Here is a 22,677-nt window from a genome sequence, read left to right as displayed (position 1 = left end):
GCCGCACGGCTCCCCACCGGAAGTTGTTCTCCCTTCCCTCCCACAATGCCTCGCTAGCGGCGGGGACCCGAGGATCTTCACGCGGCGATTTGGACGCCCTTTGGGCTCCTCTTGGGCTCCGCTACCTGCGCGGGTTGAGGGAAGACGGCGCCGGGGCCATGGCGGCGGGGGCTGCGGCGCTGCTGCTGCGCGGGGGCTGGAGGGCGTTGAGGGCACTGGACCGGCCCGCTGCTCTCCGAGCAGCCGCCGGGGTTGACCGAGGGCTGTTGGGGCCGCCGCCGCCAAGGTGAGCTGGGCTGGGGGGCGATGTACAGGCCGGATCGCGCGGCCAGCGTAGGCGAAGGGTTGAGAGAAGCCCGGGGCTTCCGCCCCTATCGGTAACGTGGCCCACACGGTTGCCGCTAATAAGGATCCCTCCCCCATATCCGGCTCCCTCCGGGGTCTTCATGGGTGCAAGAGGGCCTGCGGGGAAAGACTGGCACCCCCGGACTCCACGGGTGCGAATTCTGAGCCCGCCCGGAAAACCTCGGACCAGCTCTAGTCTCCTAGTCCCCTGCAGCTAGACATTCGGTCCACGAGCATTCACTGAGCGCCTGCTCGGGGCCAGGCCCAGGAGGAGGCTACGCTGGCCGGACCCTGGGGCGCCCCCCAGGCCCCTTCCAGTTCTGGATTTGTGGGAGAAAAAGCCTCCTTCGGGCACCGAGCCTGACGGGGAGCTTTCCCGGAGGAGACCCCAAAACGCCCCCTTCTGCAGAGTGAAGTGCTTGTTCTGGGCGGCTTCCTAGGTTCCCTCCAGAACCCGCGTGGGTCCCGAAGGCGGGGAAAGGACCACTGCGAGACACATGGGAGAGCGAGGGAAACCGGCAGCGTGAGGGGGGAACCAAAGCTAGTTCACAGCCTGCCCGAGAAGCCCAGAGCCGAGCCAGAGGCAGTTTAGATGACATCCGGACCAACATCGTTTACTAGACAGGCAGTAAGGTCTGAAGAAGGGAGATAGCAGTTTTTCCAAAGGCCTTCGGTGCTTCCTTTTTTGTCTATGTATCCCCAGTGATTAGCATGTTGTAAATCTTTACAAGCATCTTTACTAAGTATCAATTCTAAGACCGAAGAGATATAAGGACTAAGCAATGGGATTTAAGTAACTTGTCCAAGTCATAGAGCTAGAAAGGTTCTTAGGTCATATTTTAGCCCAGGACCTTCTGTCTCCAGGCCTGGCTGTCCCTCATATTGTAAATCTTTTTTTTTTTTTTAACTGTTATACCTTCCATCTTACAATTAAGTGTATTGGTTCCAAGGCAGAAGAGTGGTAAGGGCTAGGCAATGGGGGTTGTGACTTGCCCAGGGTCACACAGCTTGGAATTGTCTGAGACCAGATTTGAACCTAGCACCTTCTGTCCCTAGGCCTGGCTCTCAGTCCAATGAGCCACCCAGCTGCCCCTGTAAATCTTAAATGCTTGTTGACTAATTACTTTATTGAAAAGAGTACAGGATTAAGAGTTGGAGGAGCTTTGTTTAAATTCTGACTTTTTGTGAACTAGGGGAAATTCTCTCATTGAACCTCAGTTTTCTTATTTGTAAAAGGAGGAGGTTGGACTACGAGATCTTCTAAGATCTTTTTAATCTCAGTATGGCAGATACCAATTCCCTATGTTTTTGGCGCCCCCCCCCCTTTCCTCATATTTAATTGTTTACATTTGTTGATGCATTTTATTTTTATGATCCATTGCCTTACTATTCAAACTTCTTCACAAAGTACACCCTCCTTCCTCTACCATTAATTTATTAACAGAAACAAGGGATTTTTGTCCTTTAACTTTGACAGCATATTAACAGTGGCTGCTATATTTGACCAGAGTTTTGTTACCTCTACATCTTGGCTTCATTTACATTACTGTAGTAATTATGTATCTTTTTCTTTTGACTGCTTTTTTTCATTCTATAATACTTTATAGTCTTTCCTGACCCAGTAATTAAACCATAACTCATTCATCCATTTCTCAGATCATTGAATACTCAACTCTAAATAGCCAGTCTTTTCTGATCTCTAAGACTATGATACCAATAATTGCCTTTTAGAGTTTGTAAAATTGAGCATATCATTGGTTTCTCAAAGTCAATAAGATCAAGGCATAAGTCTCATCTCTCCACTCACTTGGCCAGCATGCTGGTGTAGATCCAATTTCCTTCCTGCTTAGGACTATTGCAGAAGTCTTCTAGTTGGTTGTCTTCTTTCTTCGTCTCTTCCTACATTCTACGATATGCCTCCTTCCTGCCTTTCTATGCTTACCCTGGACTTCCATACATTGTATACATTGGCCTACTTGCTGTTCTTCTAGCATGATGCTCCATCACCTTGCCTTTGGCTGTTGCCTCTGCCTAGAATACTTTTCCTCCTCACCTCCACCTCTTCTGGCTTCTTTTAAGACTCAACTCAAATCTAGTCTTTTACAGTAGCTTTTTTCTTGATGATTCAGCCTTACTCACCCTCAGCTGCTAGAGACCTCATGTCTGAGGTTATTTGGCAAGATGTATTCTTCTAGAGGTGAAGTTTTTTTTAACTTTTTCTTTCTTAGTAACAACTCTTAAAACAGAATGACAAGGGCGCTAGGCCAGGGTTGGTGAAGGTTTTCAAGTTCTTGGGTCCAAATTGCAACTTCAAACTGCCTGTGAGGACTGCCTGAAGGTTCCTCCCTCCCACCAATTACCACAGAGAGAGGAGGGAGGAAGTACTCACTTTGGGCAGCTGGACAGAGGGTCAGGACATGCAAAAAATGTCCTGGGGACTGAGAAGAGTGGGAACTGCACAGGTACCAGTACTTTGCCAGTGCTGGGCTAGATAATAAGGGTTAAGTGATTTGCCTCAAGTCACACTGTTAGGGTGTCTGAGGCCAGATTTCAATCTGTTCTCCTGAGTCTAGGCCTATTTCTTTATCTACTTAGCTATCTAGCTATATGTCTCCCAGGTGGGGAGCCCCCACAGCTCCCTTACATTTTGTCTCCTGAGCTCCTTGAGGGCAAGGGCATTGTGTGTCCCCAGTGATAATGTGTGACCTGAGCACTTAGAAAATGCTTATTGATTGGTGGCATTTTTCCCAACTTTTTTTGTCATGATGTTGCTATGATATATTGTCCTTTTTGTTACACATGTGCTTTTTCTTTAAGATTGTTACGTTATACATTGTCACCACTTTACATCTTTACCTCAAAGCACTTCCCTTTCTCTCTTCTCCCTCTCCTCTCTCTCCCCCCCACCCCCCACCCCTCAATTACCTCTTCTGAAATCTGAGGCCTTGTAGCCTAGGACTTCTATTTCAGGCTTATTTGGTCTTACTTGGTACCCTAATACTTAGAGTCTGTGACCAGGGACAAGCCATATCACCTTGTTGACGAAGCTGTGGCACATGTGCACAGCTGGCATTGGGGAAGCTGCTCTGATTCCCTTCTTCCCAAGTGCCCAGGGACATTTTTTGCATGTCCTGCCCCTCTGGCCATTCGAACTTGGAAAAGGTTCACCAGCCCTGCCATATAATGTCTCGGAACCTTGGGATTTTTTTTTCCCCCATCAGTTGAACATCATTTGTAATCCTTGTACTAACTGCCTCAGAGACTTGTGTGATTAAGTTCCTTGGGGCTTAGTGCTTTACAAATGTGGGTGAATGTTTATTTCAAGAGATTAGTTCCTTGTAATGAACAAAACCTGAATCTAAATTGAACTTTTATTCAAAACAGTTCTATCTATGCATTGGAGAAGTTTATGAAAGACTGTACTCTATGTAATGTTCCAAAGAAGCCCTTGACGGCATACATTCGATTTGTAATGGATCGGCAAGCCCAACTTAAACAACAAAATCCAGGTAAGTTACTTTTTATGGGCGCCTACTTCTCCATGGCACCTTATGGAAATAACACAGAAAAGAAGGCATGGGATTTTTCTGCTAATTTTGTCAGGCAGGAGAATATCACTTAAGTTTTGTGTTTCTTTAATTTGTAACAAGGAGGCAAACTATAGAACCCATGCCCCTCCCTGCTATGATGATAACAAGAGTAAGTGAGAGGCTTTTGAGTTTTTCGGAAGCTATTTAACTTTGAAAATAAGTATTTTTCATGCGATTTAAGAAGAGTTTCTTTGATGAGTAACCAGAGATGAGTTGTCAGATGGTATCTGTGAGAAGATACCTTGTGACCTCCAGGGAAGAAGTCAGCCCATGCTTCTCTTTTATGTCTTGATTCTCAGCAATTTTATGGCACTGCAGGGATCTGAAATAGTGACCCCTAACTAAAGAAGAACAGCAAGATTGGCATGCATGAAGACAGAGAAACCACAGAGAGTGGCTGTTATTTCCATTCATAAAGTTTTATGTAAAACTTTTGTGGTTCTGGTGAAGTCTATTCCGATACTTCCTCATGGCATAGATGACCTCAGATGTTTGAAGACTATGCCAGTGGAGTATAAATGATCAAAGGTTCTATCAGCCTGGATTCAAGTGCAAGGACCTTGGTAGCCTAGTTCAGAGAGATTTCATCACCAGGCTTTCCACAGGGTATTTTTGGCTATCATATTTCTCAAGGAGAGTATCAATTATTCAGTAAGCTTTTAGTAAATGTGTGTCCTCTGCTCCAGATGTTATGCTTGGTGCCCTGGGATAGATTAGTAAGCGTTTAGAAGGCTTGAATTCTGTTTGTTCAGAGAGTACCTACATGGATGAAGTCACAGGTGTTTGAGGTAATAAAAATGGCATCACAACAGTGGGTGGTAGTGGGAGCAAGTGAGGAGGATCACATGGTATTTGCCTACTGGTCTGAACAGCGTTTTAAGGAAGCAGTAACTCATCTAAGACTGCTATAAATCACTGACTTTCTGAAAGGCTAAAGACACTCATACATTCCCGTTTATTAGCTTCCACCATAAAGAAGAGAAAACCACAGCAGCACATGTTAAAGAAACAGTAGCAAGTAATCCATCCCTTTAAACTAGGTCACACGCTCCAAATTTATTGTGGCCGGGCACAGGGGAAATGTCCTTTTAAAAAACTTGCATCTCATTCTTCCAATTAAGGGAAAAGATATGGGAGTAATGGATGAATTTGAGGATAATATGTTTGAAGTTATTTTTATGAAGAAATATAAGATATCTAAAATAAGATCAGTGGAGCATTTTTGTTAGATACTTGATATAAAACTTACAGTGATTTGGAGCCCAGCCTGATCTGCTCTTCTGAGGTTCATCATGGGCGTGATTTCGGTTTAACATGTCTGAGAAATTATATATGGTGACCATCAACTAAAAGTCAGAAAAGGCTTGAGGACTTTGAAGCTGCTCAGAAAACTTTTGTTTTGGATTATTTGACTCAAGATAATAGCATTTTAGGTTATTGGCATAGTGATTTCATAATATACATTTGTTTAGGAAAAGACACCACTGAATTGCACTGTTTTAGAAATTTTTAGTCATGCAAAAACTAATGTTTAATTTCCTTCTTCAGATTTGAAGAGAACAGAAGTAGTTAAGGCACTTGCTCAAACCTGGAGAGAGCTTCCAGAATCAGAGAAGAAAGTGAGTGTCATTCTTTGCCACCACTCTGGGCTGTTAATGGTACCTTGAATTTTAGAGGTCAGATGGCCAATGGATTGGCTGGTGCTCGAGGGCTATGAAAAACCTCAGTCTCGTAACCTGTATTTGTTAGGGACTTTGTAGCATGCTTGTAAAGAATACTTAATATAGTCCAAAAACCTTGTGTCCAAGCCTCAGGTTCAGTATTTCTTGGCTCTAAATCTGGGTTAGTCACTTCACTCTCCTTTGCCTTAAAAACTGGAATATGAGAACACTAACACTTTGAGTCCACCTCACAAGTGAATATAAGAAAAGTGTCTTGTGTATTTGAACTGTGCTATAGAAATAGGAGCCCTTAGGGCTATTAAATCCATACCTAGATAGAATATAGATGCTGAAGCACTGAGGCAGCTATGCTTGGGTTTTATGCAAAGCAGATTTAGAAAAGGATACACTCTTTAAAAAAAATTATTTCTTTTTCAGTGATCAAAAATCTATTTTTCCTCCTTCCTACCTTTCCCCTTTGGAGTAAAATCCCAAACTCTTGTAGCAATTATGCATTGTCCAAATACATCTTTTTCAATACGAAAAATGATTTTAAGAAAACCTTTTGGGCTTGTAAGAATTTTGTTTCTTTTTAGTGATGGGTATTTGTACTTTTGAGGTACAATTTAATTTTCAGTAAAAATCTCATTAAATCATCTACTATAGTCAAACAAATAAGGTATACATGATGCCAGCGTGTTTAACTCCCACCTAGTAACTGAAGTTGCCTCTGCCTAAAGTGATGCTGCTTTTTTCCTTACTAAGTTTGAGGTGATATACTCAATTGCAACAACTTAGTGATAATGGTTCTTTGACTGTTACGCTTTTGCATATTTAGGTATATGAAGAAGCTACCAAGGCAGATTTTAAAAAATACCGTGAAGAGCTCTCTAAATATAAAGCAGAGCTTGATAATGATCAAAAAAGAAATTTGAAAGAAGAGAAGCAGATAAAAAGGGCTAGAAAAGAAATAATAAAGAAAAAAAGAGTGAGTATAAACCTAATTTCCTCTGACAAAGGATCAGAGTTAACGTAAATGTGTAGCTGTTTGTACTTTTCCTGGTAGTGTTTTGTTTTTAAAGTTTTCTCCATTATAAATTTGAAAAATATGAACATTTCCCTAACAAAGAACAGGAAAAAAGAATGCATTGGAAGCTATGTTTTCCACTATGCACAGTTCATATTTTTGTTTTGTTTTTATATATTTCATATTAAACGTGGTAATTTTAGTACTATCTTCTTTGTGTGTGTGAGTATTTCTTAATCTACTGTTTAGAGTAGTTCCTCATCAGTTTGGATTATTTGGGACTGAGAGCAATCTTACTAAGTACAAACCTGGATATCTAATTTCACTGTATTCTCTACCTCCAACCTTTAGTGACCTTTGTTCACTGGTCTCATTGCATTTGGCCTTGAAAACACTGATGAATAAGACATCAGGGAGCAAGCAGAGTGACTCTTTTCCCCATCACTGATGTCTTCTCCCAACTTCAAGATCATTCTTCCAATTGTCTCTCTGACTCGTACCTGACTTACTGTTTTCATCTCTGTTTCTTGTTATCTCACTGAGGAACTTGAGTGTTTATGTTGACAATAATCTGACACCCAGTGCCTTAATTCCAGTGATATCTTATTTTTATGTGGATCTTTATTTTTAACTGGATGTTCAAAATTGGAAATAATTTTTATATATGTGACCAAATTATGAGTTAGTTCTTTTTTTTTTTTTTAAACCCTTAACTTCTGTGTATTGGTTCGTAGGTGGAAGAGTGGTAAGGGTGGGCAATGGGGGTCAAGTGACTTGCCCAGGGTCACACAGCTGGGAAGTGTCTGAGGCCAGATTTGAACCTAGGACCTCCCGTCTCTAGGCCTGGCTTCTTGATGATGCCCAGACTGACTTTTTTTTTTTTTTTTTTTAAATGTACTAAGCAAAGAAGAAACTGGGAATGAATTGGTGAACTCATTTTTTTAAGGCTTGCAAAGTATTTTATTTTAAATCTCCATTTAATTAATTAATTAATGTGTTTTGCCGTGGTTACATGATTCATGTTCTTTCCCTCCCCATCTCCCATAGCCAGCAAGCATTTCCACTGGGTTATATATGTATCATTGATCAAGACCTATTTTCATGTTATTAATATTTGCAATAGAGTGATCATTTAGAGTCTACATCCCCAGTCCTATCCCCACCGAACCACTTGATTGAGCATATATTTTTCTTCTGCATTTCTGCTCCCCCAGTTCTTTCTCAGAATATGGATAGTGTCTCCTGGATCATTGCATTGTTACTAGTAGCAGAGTCAGTTCCATTTGATTGTGCTACAGTTGTATAAGTCCCTGTGTACGATGTTCTTCTGGTTCAGCTCCTTTTGCTCTGCATCGCTTCCTGGAGGTCGTTCCAGTTCACATGGAATTCCTCCAGTTTGTTATTCCTTTAGCACAATAGTATTCTATCACCAGCAGATACCACGATTTGTTCAGCCATTCCCCAATCGGATGATACCCCCTCATTTTCCAATTTTTTGTCATCACAAAGAGCACAGCTATGAATATTTTTGAACAAGTCTTTTTCCTTATTATCGCTTTAGGGTACAAACCCAGCAGTGGTATGGCTGGATCAAAGGGCAGGCAGTCTTTTAAAGCCCTTTGTGCATTATTCCAAATTGCCATCCAGAATGGTTGGATCCATTCACAACTCCACCAGCAATGCATTACTTTCCTTTGGTAAACGCATTTAAAAACAACATGACTTTGTGTTCAGCCGCCACACTTGATCTGACTTTCTTTTTGTTTTTTTTTTTTTTGTAATTTTACATTTTTTATTCATGTCTTAACAATAGGATCACAGGTTTTAGGGTGGGAGGGGAACCTTAATCCCCTATCTAATCCAATGCTCCCATTTTAGAGAAGAAACAGATGAAAGTGGGTTATAGTAACACCTGTTATTACCTTTTTTAAAAAATTTAAACATTTATTAATAATCATTTTTAACATGGTTACATGATTCATGCTCTTGCTTTCCCCTTCACCTCCCACTCTCCCCCCACCCATGGCCGATGCACATTTCCACTGGTTTTAACATGTGTCCTTGATCAAGACCTATTTCCAAATTATTGATAGTTGCATTGGTGTGGTAGTTTCGAGTCTACATCCCCAGTCATGTCTGCCTAAGCCCATGCATTCAAGCAGTTGTTTTTCTTATATGTTTCCTCCCCTGCAGTTCTTCCTCTGAATGTGGGTAGCGTTCTTTACCATAAATCCCACAGAATTGTCCTGGGTCATTGCATTGTTGCTGGTACAGAAGTCCATTGCATTCGATTTTACCACAGTATTTCAGTCTCTGTGTACAATGTTCTTCTGGCTCTGCTCCTTTCGCTCTGCATCAATTCCTGGAGGTCTTTCCAGTTCGCCTGGAACTCCTCCAGTTTATTATTCCTTTTAGCACAATAGTATTCCATCACCAGCATATACCACAGTTTGTTCAGCCATTCCCCAATTGAAGGACATACCCTCCTTTTCCAGTTCTTTGCCACCACAAAAAGCGCAGCTATAAATATTTTCGTACAAGTCTGTTTGTTTATGATCTCTTTGGGGTACAAACCCAACAATGGTATGGCTGGATCAAAGGGCAGGCAGTCTTTGAGCATAGTTCCAAATTGCCAGCCAGAATGGTTGGATCATTTCACAACTCCACCAGCAATGCATTAATGTCCCAATTTTGCCACATCCCCTCCAGCATTCATTACTCTCCCCTTCTTTCATTTTGGCCAATCTGCTAGGTGTGAGGTGATACCTCAGAGTTGTTTTGATTTGCATTTCTCTAATTATTAGAGATTTAGAACACTTTCTCATGTGCTTATTGATATTTTTGATTTCTTTACCTGAAAATTGCCTATTCATGTCTCTTGCCCATTTTTCAATTGGGGAATGGCTTGATTTTTTTTATACAATTGCTTTAACTCCTTGTATATTTGAGTAATTAGACCCCTGTCAGAGTTTTTTGTTATAAAGATTTTTTCCCAATTTGTTGTTTCCCTTCTGATTTTGACTACATTATTTTTGTTTGTACAAAAGCTTTTTAGCTTAATATAATCAAAACCATTTAATTTACATTTTGTAATTTTCTCTAACTCTTGCTTGGTTTTAAAATCTTTCCTTTCCCAGAGATCTGACAGGTATACTATTTTGTGTTCCCTTAACTTATTTATAGTTTCCCTCTTTATATTCAAGTCATTCACCCATTCTGAATTTATCTTGGTGTAGGGTGTGAGATATTGATCTAAACCTAATCTCTCCCATCACTTGTTATGTCTTAAGTCATGTACTCATTTAGAGCTTTTCTTAGTATGCAGTGTAAGGTCTATGTCTATGTCTATGTCTAATTTTTGTCAGGCCGTTTTCCTAGAAATTTCTAACTCTTTTCTTTTATGTCTATGTCTATGTCTACGTCTTTTTCTATGTCTATGTCTTATGTCTAATTTTTGTCAGGCCGTTTTCCTAGAAATTTCTAACTCTTTTCTTTTTGTTATTCAGGAGTTAACAGTCTTTGGAAAACCCAAAAAACCTCGCACAGGTTATAATATTTTTATTGCTGAACACTTTAAGGACCCAAAGGGACTTTCATCACAGGTAAAACAAAATAATATTTGATAATTATGTAATGTCATGAACATTAACTTATTGATCCTTAAGTTTAATAAATAAGCACCAACATCATCATTTTGTAAATAATTTTTAAAGCCTCAATTTCTTAACTGATATAACTAAGGTCACAAATTCAGAACTTCTTATCCTGGGTCTAGTCTTCTGCTGTAGAGCCATATCTGAGTTACATTGGAATCTAAAATTTGAGTGTCATTGAGTATTATCATTTAAGGGTGTCATTCACTAGACATGTGATGGGCAAACTACGGCCCGCGTGCCAGATGTGGCCCCCTGGAATGTTCTATCTAGGTGACATTATTCCTAATCTGACCAATGCAATGAGTAGGATACAGTACAATGAAACTTGGAAAGAGTTGCCTTAGAAACAGACTGACAGATGAGCATTTCCTTTCCTTCAGCACCCTCTTTAAAAAGTTTGCCCTGTTGAGATCTCTTTATCATTTCTGATAATCTGATAAGGACAGTTTAGTTGATAAGGAAATAATGGGACATGAAGATCTTTTACTTCATTCTTCCAGCTCTGGCTCCAGGAGCATGGAGTTTATTATATATGTTTCAAGACTCATTTCACACAAAAGAACTCTCTCTCTCCCCCCCCCCCCCCACCCCTGAACTTCACAGATGCACAGAAGTTACAAATTATGCCATATCAAAACACAAAAAGTCTCATTGGCTTCAGAACAGACCAAGGCCAAGGCTGATTATCAAAAAGTCAAGTCAGGGAGTGTTTTTCTCAGGGTTGGATTGTCCCTGCTAAGATTTTGGCCTTGGCTATACCAGGCAGCCGCATTCCTGGTCAAAGGGGAACAGTGTTAACCCTTTAAATTCAGGTTTGCCAGGAACTTAAAGCTTTTCAATAAGGCCACAATACTTTTCAACAAGAAATCACAAGAATGACAAAAGGGGTCAAAAGAGGAGTCTCAGATTTTTATCTATTCTCTTAGTGGCTTCCCACATGCCCATCACTGCACTAGACAGAGCCATGCCACATATCAGGTGTTGGAGATGAGTGCCAAGTCTCAACATAAAAAAACAATAATGAAAATTTCCATGAAGTGTTTTTTTTTTGGACAATATTTTCCTGTTACTCCATTCTCTTTGCAAGTCTTAAATGGTCAGCATTTCAGAAATATATTTTTTAAACTTTTACTTACAGATTTAAATTAGAGATAATCTAGTTTATAAGATCATAAATTTAAAGCTGAAAGAGACTTTAGAGATTGTCTAGTAAAGTTCAACTGTTATTTTATAGACAAGGAAATGAAGACTTTTAGAGGGAAAGTAGTTCTCTAAAGATCTTAAAGGTCCAGCTGGGAATAGCCCCCCCCCCCCCCCAAGCCTTCTCACTCTTAGAGTCAGCAATATTTTATAGGTGAGGCAATTATGGTGCAGATCAAATGACTTGTCCAGGACCAAAGAAGGAGTTAGAATGAGCTTTAGAGATTTATATACATGTTATATACATGTAGACACTGACAAAAATGTTTCAAAATAAGCCATAGAACTGCAAAAATCCTGTAGCTTTTGCAATTGGTGTGAATGTATTCCTGGTTTTTGAGTGTTTTCCTTTCTGTGTTAGTTACAAAGGTCAGTAGCTACATTTAGTTCAAAGTATAGCTTCAGTTTATTGTAAAATGATATTAGAAATTGGTTGTGTTGACTCTTCTCTTAGATAATATTTTCATTTCTTGATTTCTTAAAGGAACCATGCCAATTATAGTTATTTTTATTTTGTTTCTTTTCCCTGGAACTAACCAAATGTATGTTATTTTTTAGGAAATGCTGAAGGCTTTAAATCAAGAGTGGAAAAATCTAGCATTTACTCGAAAGCAGGTAGGATCATGGGATTATAGATTTAGATCTTGAATGAAGTTTTTATTGCTTGAAGAGACCTTAGAAGTTATTCAATCAGCCCCCACATTTTACAGATGAGGAAATTGAGGTTTAGAGAAATCAAACAACTTGAACAAGGCCATTTAGTTTGTAAATGAAAGATTTGAACCAAGTTCTCTAGACTCCAAATCATTTATGACAACATTTTTCGTTTCAAAATTGAATATATTTTCAAAGTTTGATATAAAGACTTTGAAAGAACTTTGTTAATAGGCAACTGGACCTGGGCTTGTGATTTTATTGGTATAGGGAACTCCCAGGTGAGGAAAGTCCCTTTATGATTGAAAGTCAGTAGCCCCTCTGCTGTATCTACTTTCTAGATATTTACCTAGAGCATTAAGAGTGTAAGTGACTTGCTCAGGATCACACAGCCATTTTATGTCAGAGGTGGGAACTTGGGAGACCCCAGATCCATAGTGGCATCTTGCTTTTCTCTTAGAGATCACTATAAAATGATTTTTTTTTCTCAAATAGAAATTTTTTTCTACCCCTGACTTAAAATAATTTTTATGTGTATATATATATACATATATATATGCATAATATGTACAAATTTTATAAACTTTTCCCTCCTTTAACCTAAGAATGATAAATTTTCTTCTTTAAAAAAAATGTTTATTGATACATAAAGGTTATTTCACAAATATCTCCCTTATATCAAAAAGAATACAGTTAAGAAAAACAAATCGGCACATTGGCCATGCCTGACAATATAGTCTTGTAATTCACTCCCTTTCTCTAGACTTTACTAATAGTCATTTTGGAGCAGCTAGGTAGCACAATGGATAAAGCACCAGGCCTGGAGTTGGGAGGACCTGGGTTCAAATTTAGCCTCAGATACTTCCTGGCTATGTGGCCCAGGGCAAGGCACTTAATCCTGATTGCCTAACCTTTACTTACTGCTTGTCTGTCTTAGTATTGATAGTATGGCAGAAACTTTGGGATTTTATAAAAATAACAAAAAACCTAATGGTCCTTTTAAGTCCTAGTTGGTCACAGTATTAATGAGGTGTTTGATGTGCTTAAGGGTGTCCTTTATATTGCTGTCATTCAGAATTGAGCTTCTGGTTCTGCTTCCTCTCTTATTTACTGCTTCACACAAGTTTTCCCAAGTTCCTCAGAAGTTTTCATGCTTTTCACTTCTTATGGGGCCATAAGATTCCATTAATTCATATAGTACAGATTGGTCGTTTCTTAAGTTGATGGACATCAACTTTTTGATGTTGCCTTGTGGTTTTTTTTCTACCAAAAAAAGTGCTCCTGGGACTATTTTTGTACACATGGGACCTTTTTGTCTCTGATCACCTGCGAGTTATTATGGTATCAAAGGCTGTGACTTGGCTGATGAACTCTTTCATCTGTGGAGATACATCCTCATTGATCATTTTCTTTCCTCTCCCTTTTTCCATCTTTCTATTATCATTCTTTCTCTTCTGGAGGTGTTAAGTACCTCTGACCATTTATGTGAGATAATATACATGACATAGGTTAGGTAGAGAGAAAAGGAGCTTTGCCCTGAGAAATTACTGAACAATTATGTATTCCTTCCTCAGGTATACCTGCAACTTGCTGAAGATGATAAAATTCGTTATGCAAATGAAATTAAATCGTGGGAAGAAAAAATGCTTGAAATTGGACGGGAAGATCTTTTACGCTTTAGCAAACTGAAAGACAAATTGGGAAAAGACCTTGAAAAAATCTATTGATATTTGTATCTTCATAGTGAATATGAGAAATGCTCAAGCAACCAATCAGGGCTCACTACGCAAAACTGTGGCAAAATTTCTAAAAATGATGCTGATGAACATTTTATATTAATCCATTTTTGTTAACACATGGACTTCAGCCAGTATGCTGACATATTTTGTATTAGCACCTAGTTGTGGATTCTCAACTGGTATAAATTCAGTCCAGATTCAGAAAAGGTTTGTTTTCAGAACTACTGAATACCAAAAAAAATGCATCTAGGTATAGGAGGGATTCATTTATCTTTTCTTAGATAAAGGTAAATCAAACTGTGAAATATTTTTGATACTGGATGACAACTATGGAGAAAGTATTTTTGTTTCCTAATGAGGAAACAAGCGTTTGCTTTCCTCAAATTGTCTTAGATTATAAAAGCCACAGTGTTCTAAGCTATCACTGCTGTGTATTTTTAAAGAATAAGGAATTGCTCTAGGTAAATTTCAATACCTCGGCAAGTTCTAATTCCTAGATAATAATAGCTCATATAGTATTCCAAGATGATGAGTAGACATACATACAATTGCTGATTTCATTTATGACTTTTTAAGAAACTACTGAGGGATTTGTAAATGTTTTGCATCCATTTTTTTTGTAAAGTAAAAAATTATGTATCAGCTGTGCACATTGATGATTGATGTTTCTATGGTAGAAAATAAAATCATCTAATGTGCTCCATCTAATTTACATACTTAAATATGTTCTAAAAACAATGTTAGAGCCTTTTCTTTTAGTGGGTATCATGTGTTTTTTTAAAATCGATTAACAAGTATCATGTGCCTATTATTTGCCAGGTACTAGGCTTGGCCACTAGGTTGGTGATGTGGGGCTAGAACTCAGGAGTGTAAATAGAGGAGATAGAGAGAGAGATCTGGAAAGCATCTGCATAGAGAGAATAAGTCTCGAGGAAGCTACTGAAGCCACTAAATTAGAGATAGGTAGAGAGGGTGACAGAACCTTGGGGAGCACTTGTAGTTTGCCTATGTAATGTGGAGAAACCAGCAAGGAATGTCAAAGAATGAAACAAGAGCTTCCAGAGACTACAGGGGGAGTGAACCACTAGTCAGATGTTGTGGGGGTCATGGGTGAGAACTGAGGAAAGACCATCGGATTTTGCAACTGAGAGATTATCAATCATTTTGAAGAATTGTTTTGGTTTAGTGATGAAATTAAAGTCCAATTTGCAAAGGATTGAGAAGTAAGTGAGAGGAAAGCGTGAAGAAAGGAAGTGTAGGTAGCATCCCAAAAGAATCTGAAGGCTCGTCTTCCTCATTTGAAGAATCCGCTATGAAATGCTGCCTCTTTGCAGGATGCAATAAACTACGTCATCCACAATGAAGGACAAAGGTAAAAATCACTTAGTATTTCTCGTGCTTAAAGGATGAGAACTAAAATGCCTCGTAATTAATAGTGCCTCTGTCTGTACACCTCTGGTGCTTAGGGCCTTCACTTGTTTGATTGCACAGAACAACAGATACAAAGAACTAGAAAATGGTGAAACAGAAAGAAAGAGTGATTTCCTAAGCAGAAAGAGGCATATTTATAGGAAAAAATGAAAAATTGAGATTGTATCCATAGGACCAGATGCAATTAATTACTTTTGCATCTTGAGACTGAGTAAATATTTTGAAGGTCACTTAATAATAATTCAAGTATTTTGATATTGTAATTTTGTTTTCTCTGCTATGATATTACTGGGGGAAGCATATCCTCTGACCACCATTTTATCAGTAACATCCTGTGTATGTCTTAAGATCTTTTTTTCCCACCTCCAGGCTGTGCTGTAGGCTTTGGGCACAGACAGATACAGTAGCTCTTTTCATAAAAATCTCTTTGAACTTAAACTCTTTAAGATTTATCTAAAGATAAACAAAAATCACTTTCTCCCAAATTGACCGCCTTTCCTAAATGCTACGACTAAACTTTGGTTGTGAATAATTATTTCCATAGCTTTAAAATTACATGCAGTAATGGAAATGCAGTAGTTACATCTAGTGGACATGGAGGAGATTTGGGTTGTTTTTTGTTGCTGCTGCTGTCATTTTGCTTTGTGATTTTTTTTTTTTTAACTGAAAATTCTTTTAGATTATTAGATGTGTGACCTGGGGCAAGTCACTTAACCTCCATTGCCTAGCCCTTACCACGCTTTTGTCTTAGAACCAATATGTAGTATTGATTCTAAAGCAGAAGGTAAGGGTCTAAAAAAAAAGAGTTAGAATATTTTCACCATTGACATACAAAATTTGTCCAAATCTAAAGGTTTTCTAAGAAAAGGTAGAACTTTCAAGTAGCTAAATATCATTAAAAAAACTGAATAATCTCTTTGCAAAATCACTTGTGAAGACTATTTTTGAATTAGCCACTACTTGAAAGTTTCTGATAAAGAATAGAGGTATTGCCAGAAGGTAGATTTTTATAGAAATAAGAAGAATGTTATCTATTTAGCCAAAGCCTCAAATCATAGAGGAAAACCAAACTTGTAATGGAAATGGGTTTGAGTTGCTTGCTTAACTTTTTAAAAAACAGATTTTTATTAATATTTTTTGATTTTACATTGCTTAAATTTGCCTCTGTATCGCCTTCTGCCCAGAGCCATCCCAGTATAATATAGCCACCCACTATTACAAAGTTTTTTTTAAAAAATGTAAAAAGCTAGAGAAAAACATTAGCGAAAAAACCTATCAATATTTTGGAAAAAAAAAATCTGACAAACTCAAAACATTTGTGCAAAGGTGTGGGGGAAGATGTCCTCTCTTTGAGGCTTATTCTGGTTCCTATAATTTTGAAACATTTTGCTTATTTGTGGTGGTGATTCTTTACATTTGCATTTTTTGTAATTCTGGATATTATTTTCTTGGTTCTGCTTGCTTTAGTTTGTATCAGTTTATGTATTTCTCTATTCGTCATATTGATGATTTTTTTACCACCCAGTAATAATGTATTATATTCAGACACTGTAGTGCATTTAACTATTCCCCATTTGTTGAGTATCTGCTTTTTTCTAATTCTTGCAATAATCCATGCAAAAAAAGGGCTGCTATAAATCTTTTGGGGCATTTGAAGCTTTTTTTTTTTTTAATTGTTGCCCTTTATAAGAATAAAAAATGATAAAGGCTGATATAATAATATAAATTAGTATTTTAATTAAAGCCATGCTGATAGATAAAGTCATTAGACCACGCACTCGTAAGAATTCAAAACTGCCGCCCGCGCCATTATTGTTACCTCCCGTCTCTCCCTGAGTCTGCTAGCCAAGACAGCGACTCCCTCCTAACCCAGGAGATTTAAACTGACCTCTGTGTGGCAACATAGGCGTCCCCACGCCCAAAGAACAGGAAACGGAAACCCATTGGAGCACGGGAAATGTAGTTTGATAGTTCCCACGTGTCCATAGAAAATATATATATACTTTTAGATGGCATTTCCAAAAATTTCACTTTTATACCTTCTTTGGGTATTTACCTAACTATGGGATCTCTGGGTCAAAGAATATGGACATTTTAACCACTTGTTTGTAAAATTCCAAATTGCTACTTCATAGCTTTAACAACTATATTAATTCTTTAAAAAGTGATGTAAGAAGCAATATCGAATATCCATAGTTTCTTAGTTCTTCAGTGAAAAAAGTCGGGAGAGGAATGTGTTTTCCCACATTTTTTGGAGCCAAGCCTTTTCATTTTAATTTTCTACTTAATTATTGTTACTTTGCCATTTTTTGCATTTACATTGCTGAAGTTGAATCTTCTTATTTCTGCTTGCTTTATATGGATATCAATTTATTGAAGTCTTTCCATGCTTTTCTGTTTGTCACATTCTTTGATACTTTATGTTCATCTACTCACAATTTGTTTATCCTTTGCCCAGTTGATACCAAAAAATATTGCTATTAATATTTTGATGTGTAAGAGGCCTTTTTGTCATTATACCTGCCAGGAATGCCTCTGGGTCAAATAGTCACTTTCTTTGTATAATTTCAAATTACTTTTCAGAACAGTCGGACCACAACTATTTTCACAACTTCACCAACAGTGTTATTAATGTGCCTCTTCTTCTACAACCCTTTCTATTACTTGATTGACATCCTTGCCAATTTTCTGAATGTGAAATGAAACATCTGGGTTGTTTTGTTTTAACTGCTTTTTTTGTTAATGATTTGTTTTTCCATTGCCAGAATTTTTCCTAGTAGCCTTCCTCCTTTCTCTTCAGGAGAGCCATGCGATATGCAAAATATTTTTAAATTAAAAAGAGGAGACTGGCCTCAGCCACTTCCTAGCTGTGTGACCCTGGGCAAGTCACTTGACCCCCATTGCCTAGCCCTTACCACTCTTCTGCCTTGGAGCCAATACACAGTATTGACTCCAAGACAGAAGGTAAGGGTTTAAAAAGAGAGAGAGAGAGAGAGAGAGAGAGAGAGAGAGAGAGAGAGAGAGAAGAGAAAAAAATTCGGCAAAATCCAGGTTGGTTTATATGCCATATTCCACACCTGTAACCTTCCCAGCTTTGTAAAGGAAGAGGGTGGTAGTGTCTTTTCCTATTTCTTCTTTGGGGCCGTACTTTGTTCTTTGTAATTTTGCAGCATTTGCTTTCTTTAAAAATTTAAATTTAGGGGGCAGCTGGGTAGCTCAGTGGATTGAGAGCCAGACCTAGAGATGGAAGGTCCTAGGTTGAAATTTAGCCTCAGACACTTCCTAGCTGTGCGACCCTGGGCAAGTCACTTAACCCCCATTACCCACCCTTACCACTCTTCTGCCTTGGAGCCAATACACAGTATTGACTCCTGACTCCAAGACGGAAGGTAAGGGTTTAAAAAAAAAATTCAATTTTATTTTTAATTCTGACTTCTTTTCCCCCTTTCCCTTCCCCAACTCATTAAAAAGGCAAGAATTAAGCAAAACAAATGTATGCACTAGCCATCTTAACATTGGCTTTTGATTGTTTTGGGAATCTTTGCATTTGCATTGTTGATTGTGTTTTTTCCAGTTGCTTAACTCTGCATCAGATCATGTAAGTCGTCCTACGTTCTGCATTCTTTTTATTGTAATATTTCATTCCATTCATGTACGTTTGGTTTAGCCATCCTCAAGAAATCCTGCTATAAAGGTTTTGATTTATAAGCGATTTTGTCGGTGATTCCTTGTCATATGTGCCTAATGGTGGAATATCTAGGTCAACTGACATGAGCATTTTAATCCCTTTATTTGCATCATTCAAATTGCTTTCTGCAGGAGTTCTGCTGCTTCCACAGCTCCACCAGCAGCACGCTGGGGTGCCTATTTTCCCACAATCACCCCAACATTGGCTATATTAATGATAGCTTGTAATTATGTAATGTTTTAAGATTTGTAAAGGACTTAACAAAGATTTGCTACTAAAGACAACCTGAAGAATTGGGTGCTATTAGTATCATCCTATTTAATAGACTAAGAAACTTGAGGTAGACAGGTTAAGTGACTCGAATAGGTCACACTGCTCAGAGATGTAAGGCCAGTTTTGAACTCAGATCTTCATGTCTTAAGGCCCAACTCTAACACTGCACCTCTTGGCTCCCTCATTTTTGCTGATTTGTTGGTTGTGAAGTGAAACAGTAGGGAGGTTTTGGTTTGCAGTTCTTAATGTGGTTTTTGAGCATTCTTTAGTGAAGTTTGCAATTCCTTTGAGAATTTTTCATAAATTTGGTCCCTTCATTGGGGAATGACTTCTTCTTATCTTATTTTTCTGTTGCCTATATTATGTCTCAGATCCCTATCATATATTGGGAGCAAAGATTTTTCCTACTTGGTCCCTTATCCAAGTTTCACTAATTTTGTTTATGAAAACCTTTTTGGTTTCATGGAACAAAGATGATCTATTTTTGTTTCCTCCAAAGGTGGGTGCACAAGGTTTCACTTGCCTGGCACATGCTGCCTCCTTTCAGGGTTCTCCCTGAGTGCTTTACTTTGGGGGAGTGTAGGGAGGGAGGGGCTGGCCCTTCTCTCCACAAGGAGCTTCCTTGAATGATGGCCATGAGGGCTGCCCTTGGAAGCAGGCCTGGTAGGCTGCCTCCTGGTAGTCAGGTGCTCTTGCTTGTGATGATGAGGAAGGTGGCTGCCTCCCACCCCACCCCACCCCACCCCACGATGACTTCTCCCCTCCGTGGTGGTGATGGCAGGGCCAGGCCGAAAGGTCCGATGATGTGAGGAAACGGCTATTCCTGGTGCTTTGAGGTTCAGAGTCTTGGGCTGCTTCTATCTGTTTGAGGGGAGATGGTGGTCTGCATGGGAGTTTGTAGTCATTGGCTTTGCCCTCGAGGAGGCTTCCTTATGGCTTTGGGGTGCTGAAAAGAGTCACAGTGCACGGAAACAGGTCCGTCTTCAGCTGCCCGGCCCCACTCCCAACCATGCTGAGCTCCGAGTCCTTTTCTCATATTGACCATGTTTCCTCATCCTTTCTGTCGTTCATCCATCGCCTTTTCCCTTCATTCTCCTCTTCTCCCTTCTTTGCTCTTTTCCGGAGTCTTGTCTGTGTTTTAGGGGGCACAGTGAATTGGAGCCCTGGACCAGGAGCTGGGAAGGGACAAGTTCAAACCAGCTTCAGACCCCCGCTGGCTGCGTAGCCCCAAGCGTGCTGCTTCGCTACTGGCTGCCTCTGTTTCCTCCACTGTAAAATGAGGATCATTCGCTGGGCTGTGTTGAGGATCGAGTGAGTGGATGCTCGTAGGGTTCATCGTTGTGCCTGATGTGGCAAATGCTCCATCGATGCTTATTTCCCTCCTGCCTACACACTAGTGACTCGGAATGCTGCTGGACGTACAAAGACTGGCCTTGGGAGGTCCCGTAGACGTTTTCCGGTCAGTGTGTCTGTGGATGTGAGCTCGGGACGATCGGGGACCCGGCTGAGCCCAGTTGGCTCTCCTGTGACAAGGCTGTGAATAACTCCTTAAATGAGCCCGCGTGCCGGGGCCGGCGATCCTGAGGCGCCAGAGCCGGGCCTTGGCCCCTCCCTGAGGCCCGGCTCGGCCCAGCTGGGTTGGGGGATTCCAGGGGATGAAGCGGCGTATGTTGGCTTCTGTTTCCCATGTGAAGGCTGTTCCGAGGGGAGCCCCTCTGAAGTGAGGCTGAACTTCCACGTCCGTTTGACGCTTCTCTCGGTGGGCTTTGGAGGGAGATCAGAGAGAACTCTTGTGGGTCCCTCCTGCTCTGCCTCTGCTTGGTGAATCTCTAGTATTCAGTCATGTTGACTTAAGACAGGAGGGAATGAAGAGGCCCGGATGCTGACTTAAGTATTGTGTGAAAATCTCAGTCTACAGCCCTAGTTTTATTATTTATACTAAAAGCAAACAATTTATGTCAGTAAGCGTGTCAAATTCTATAAGAGGAAAGGATCGCCAGGTCAGCTCTAGCTGAAAGGGAACTCCGTGGCCATCTGATTTTTTCAGAAGAGGAAACTGAGGCCCAGGAAGGTTGTGGCTCGGCTCCAAGCCACCTGGGTAATAAGCACCGGAGACAGGAGCTCAATCTGAGGCCAGAGGTCTTGAACGGAAATCTTGGCTCCTTATTCCTAGCGGTCAGGTCCCTTCTGTGGGCTGGACCTCATCTGAAAGAGGAAGGAGTTGTATGAAAAGACCTTTGAGTTCCTTTCTTTAGGACTTTGAACCTCTGGTCTCTTTAGATTTGGAGCTAGTGGTTGAGGTCTGGAATAGAATAAAAGTGGGAATATTCTGAAGACAAGGGAGAGGGAGAACCAGTGGGGGTGCTTGTGTGAAAGACTAGATGGGTAGAGCCAGCCTGAAGATGCAGAAGCCTGGCCAGGTAGGGACAGTCAGCCAGGCTGAGCCGGATCCCCAATCACTTCCAGCGGGCAGATCCGGAAATTTAATGCCATTCAAGTGAGTCTATAGGACTGCTGGATGATGGAGAAACATGAAGTCTAGATGTGACTTGGTGGAGTTTTATATCTCAGTAGGGAGATTTAATAGCCTGACGTATGAAATAGTAGAAAGTGTATCCAATTGTTCAGTCGGCAAACCCTCCAGGCCTGCTATGTGCTGGGTGCTGTGCCAAGCGTGCTATAAAGATAAATAGCAAATAGCCAGCAAAGGAAGGCCCTGCCATGAAGAGGGACTGAGAAAGGCTGTTTGCAGAAGGAGGGACGTGGCTCAGGACAGAGGGAGTGCTTTGGCGGCCAGCGTCACTGGATCAAAAAGCCTCTGGAGCTTATTGGGTGGGAGGGCGGCCTGGTCAGGACTCGGTGTTTGAAAAGAGGCTGGCTGGGGCTGGGGCAGCGTCTGCCCTGCTGAGGAGCTGCGCCGCCTCTTCCTGTGAGATAGGAGGGAAGGAGGAGATGGCGTGAGGTGAGAGAAGAAGGTCCATCAGGAGACTGACCATAACACTAGCTCTCTCACAGCATCCCCGATTTGAACTCAAGTCTTTGGAACTCCAGGCCTGGTGCTCTCTTTACTTTACCATCCCAGCTGCCCATCTAGCTCTTAGCATTTGGCCTCCATTTTGGTTTTTCTTCCGTAGACTGAGGCAGGATCCTCGGAGAGAGAGTAGTGGGCGGGAGAGCTGTGGGAGGCTTGAGAAGGCATGGAAGGATTTGGGAGAGATGCTGAGGGGGGTGAGAGGCATTGAGGAGGGGCTCTGATGAGGCAGGATGGACTGGCAGGCAGCGAGAGCCCAGAGGAGCTTAGGCAACAGATTTGTAGAGGAAGTAGGGGAATTTCAGAAATGAAACATGGAGGTGGGCTTTGTGGGGATCTGTTCGGGTGCTGAGGTGGGGGAGAGGAGTAGTTCAGGAGAAAT

The 22,677-nt window shown here is 40.4% G+C and overlaps 1 protein-coding gene across 1 annotated transcript; it reads left to right on the top strand.

Annotated features, from left to right (window-relative positions):
* Nucleotides 1-46: 46 nt before the first annotated feature.
* On the top strand, nt 47-14,580 carry TFAM (transcription factor A, mitochondrial). Its single transcript, XM_044662948.1, has 7 exons — nt 47-286; nt 3,730-3,854; nt 5,484-5,554; nt 6,435-6,584; nt 10,130-10,225; nt 12,038-12,094; nt 13,708-14,580. Exons 1-7 carry the CDS (start codon nt 159-161, stop codon nt 13,858-13,860), a joined length of 780 nt encoding a protein of 259 aa, XP_044518883.1. The 5' UTR covers nt 47-158; the 3' UTR covers nt 13,861-14,580.
* The last annotated feature ends 8,097 nt before the right edge of the window (nt 14,581-22,677 follow it).

This window comes from Gracilinanus agilis, chromosome 2 (genome assembly GCF_016433145.1).
Source record: "Gracilinanus agilis isolate LMUSP501 chromosome 2, AgileGrace, whole genome shotgun sequence".
Lineage (NCBI taxonomy): Eukaryota > Metazoa > Chordata > Mammalia > Didelphimorphia > Didelphidae > Gracilinanus > Gracilinanus agilis.
This window is presented reverse-complemented; position numbering and strand designations above follow the sequence as displayed.

Excerpts from the sequence above, each read along its gene's own strand:
- TFAM (XM_044662948.1), top strand. The coding sequence starts at position 159 with ATGGCGGCGGGGGCTGCGGCGCTGCTGCTGCGCGGGGGCTGGAGGGCG. Across the intron at positions 10,226-12,037 it reads CAAAGGGACTTTCATCACAG|GAAATGCTGAAGGCTTTAAA; the intron begins GTAAAACAAAAT and ends GTTATTTTTTAG. Across the intron at positions 12,095-13,707 it reads TAGCATTTACTCGAAAGCAG|GTATACCTGCAACTTGCTGA; the intron begins GTAGGATCATGG and ends TTCCTTCCTCAG.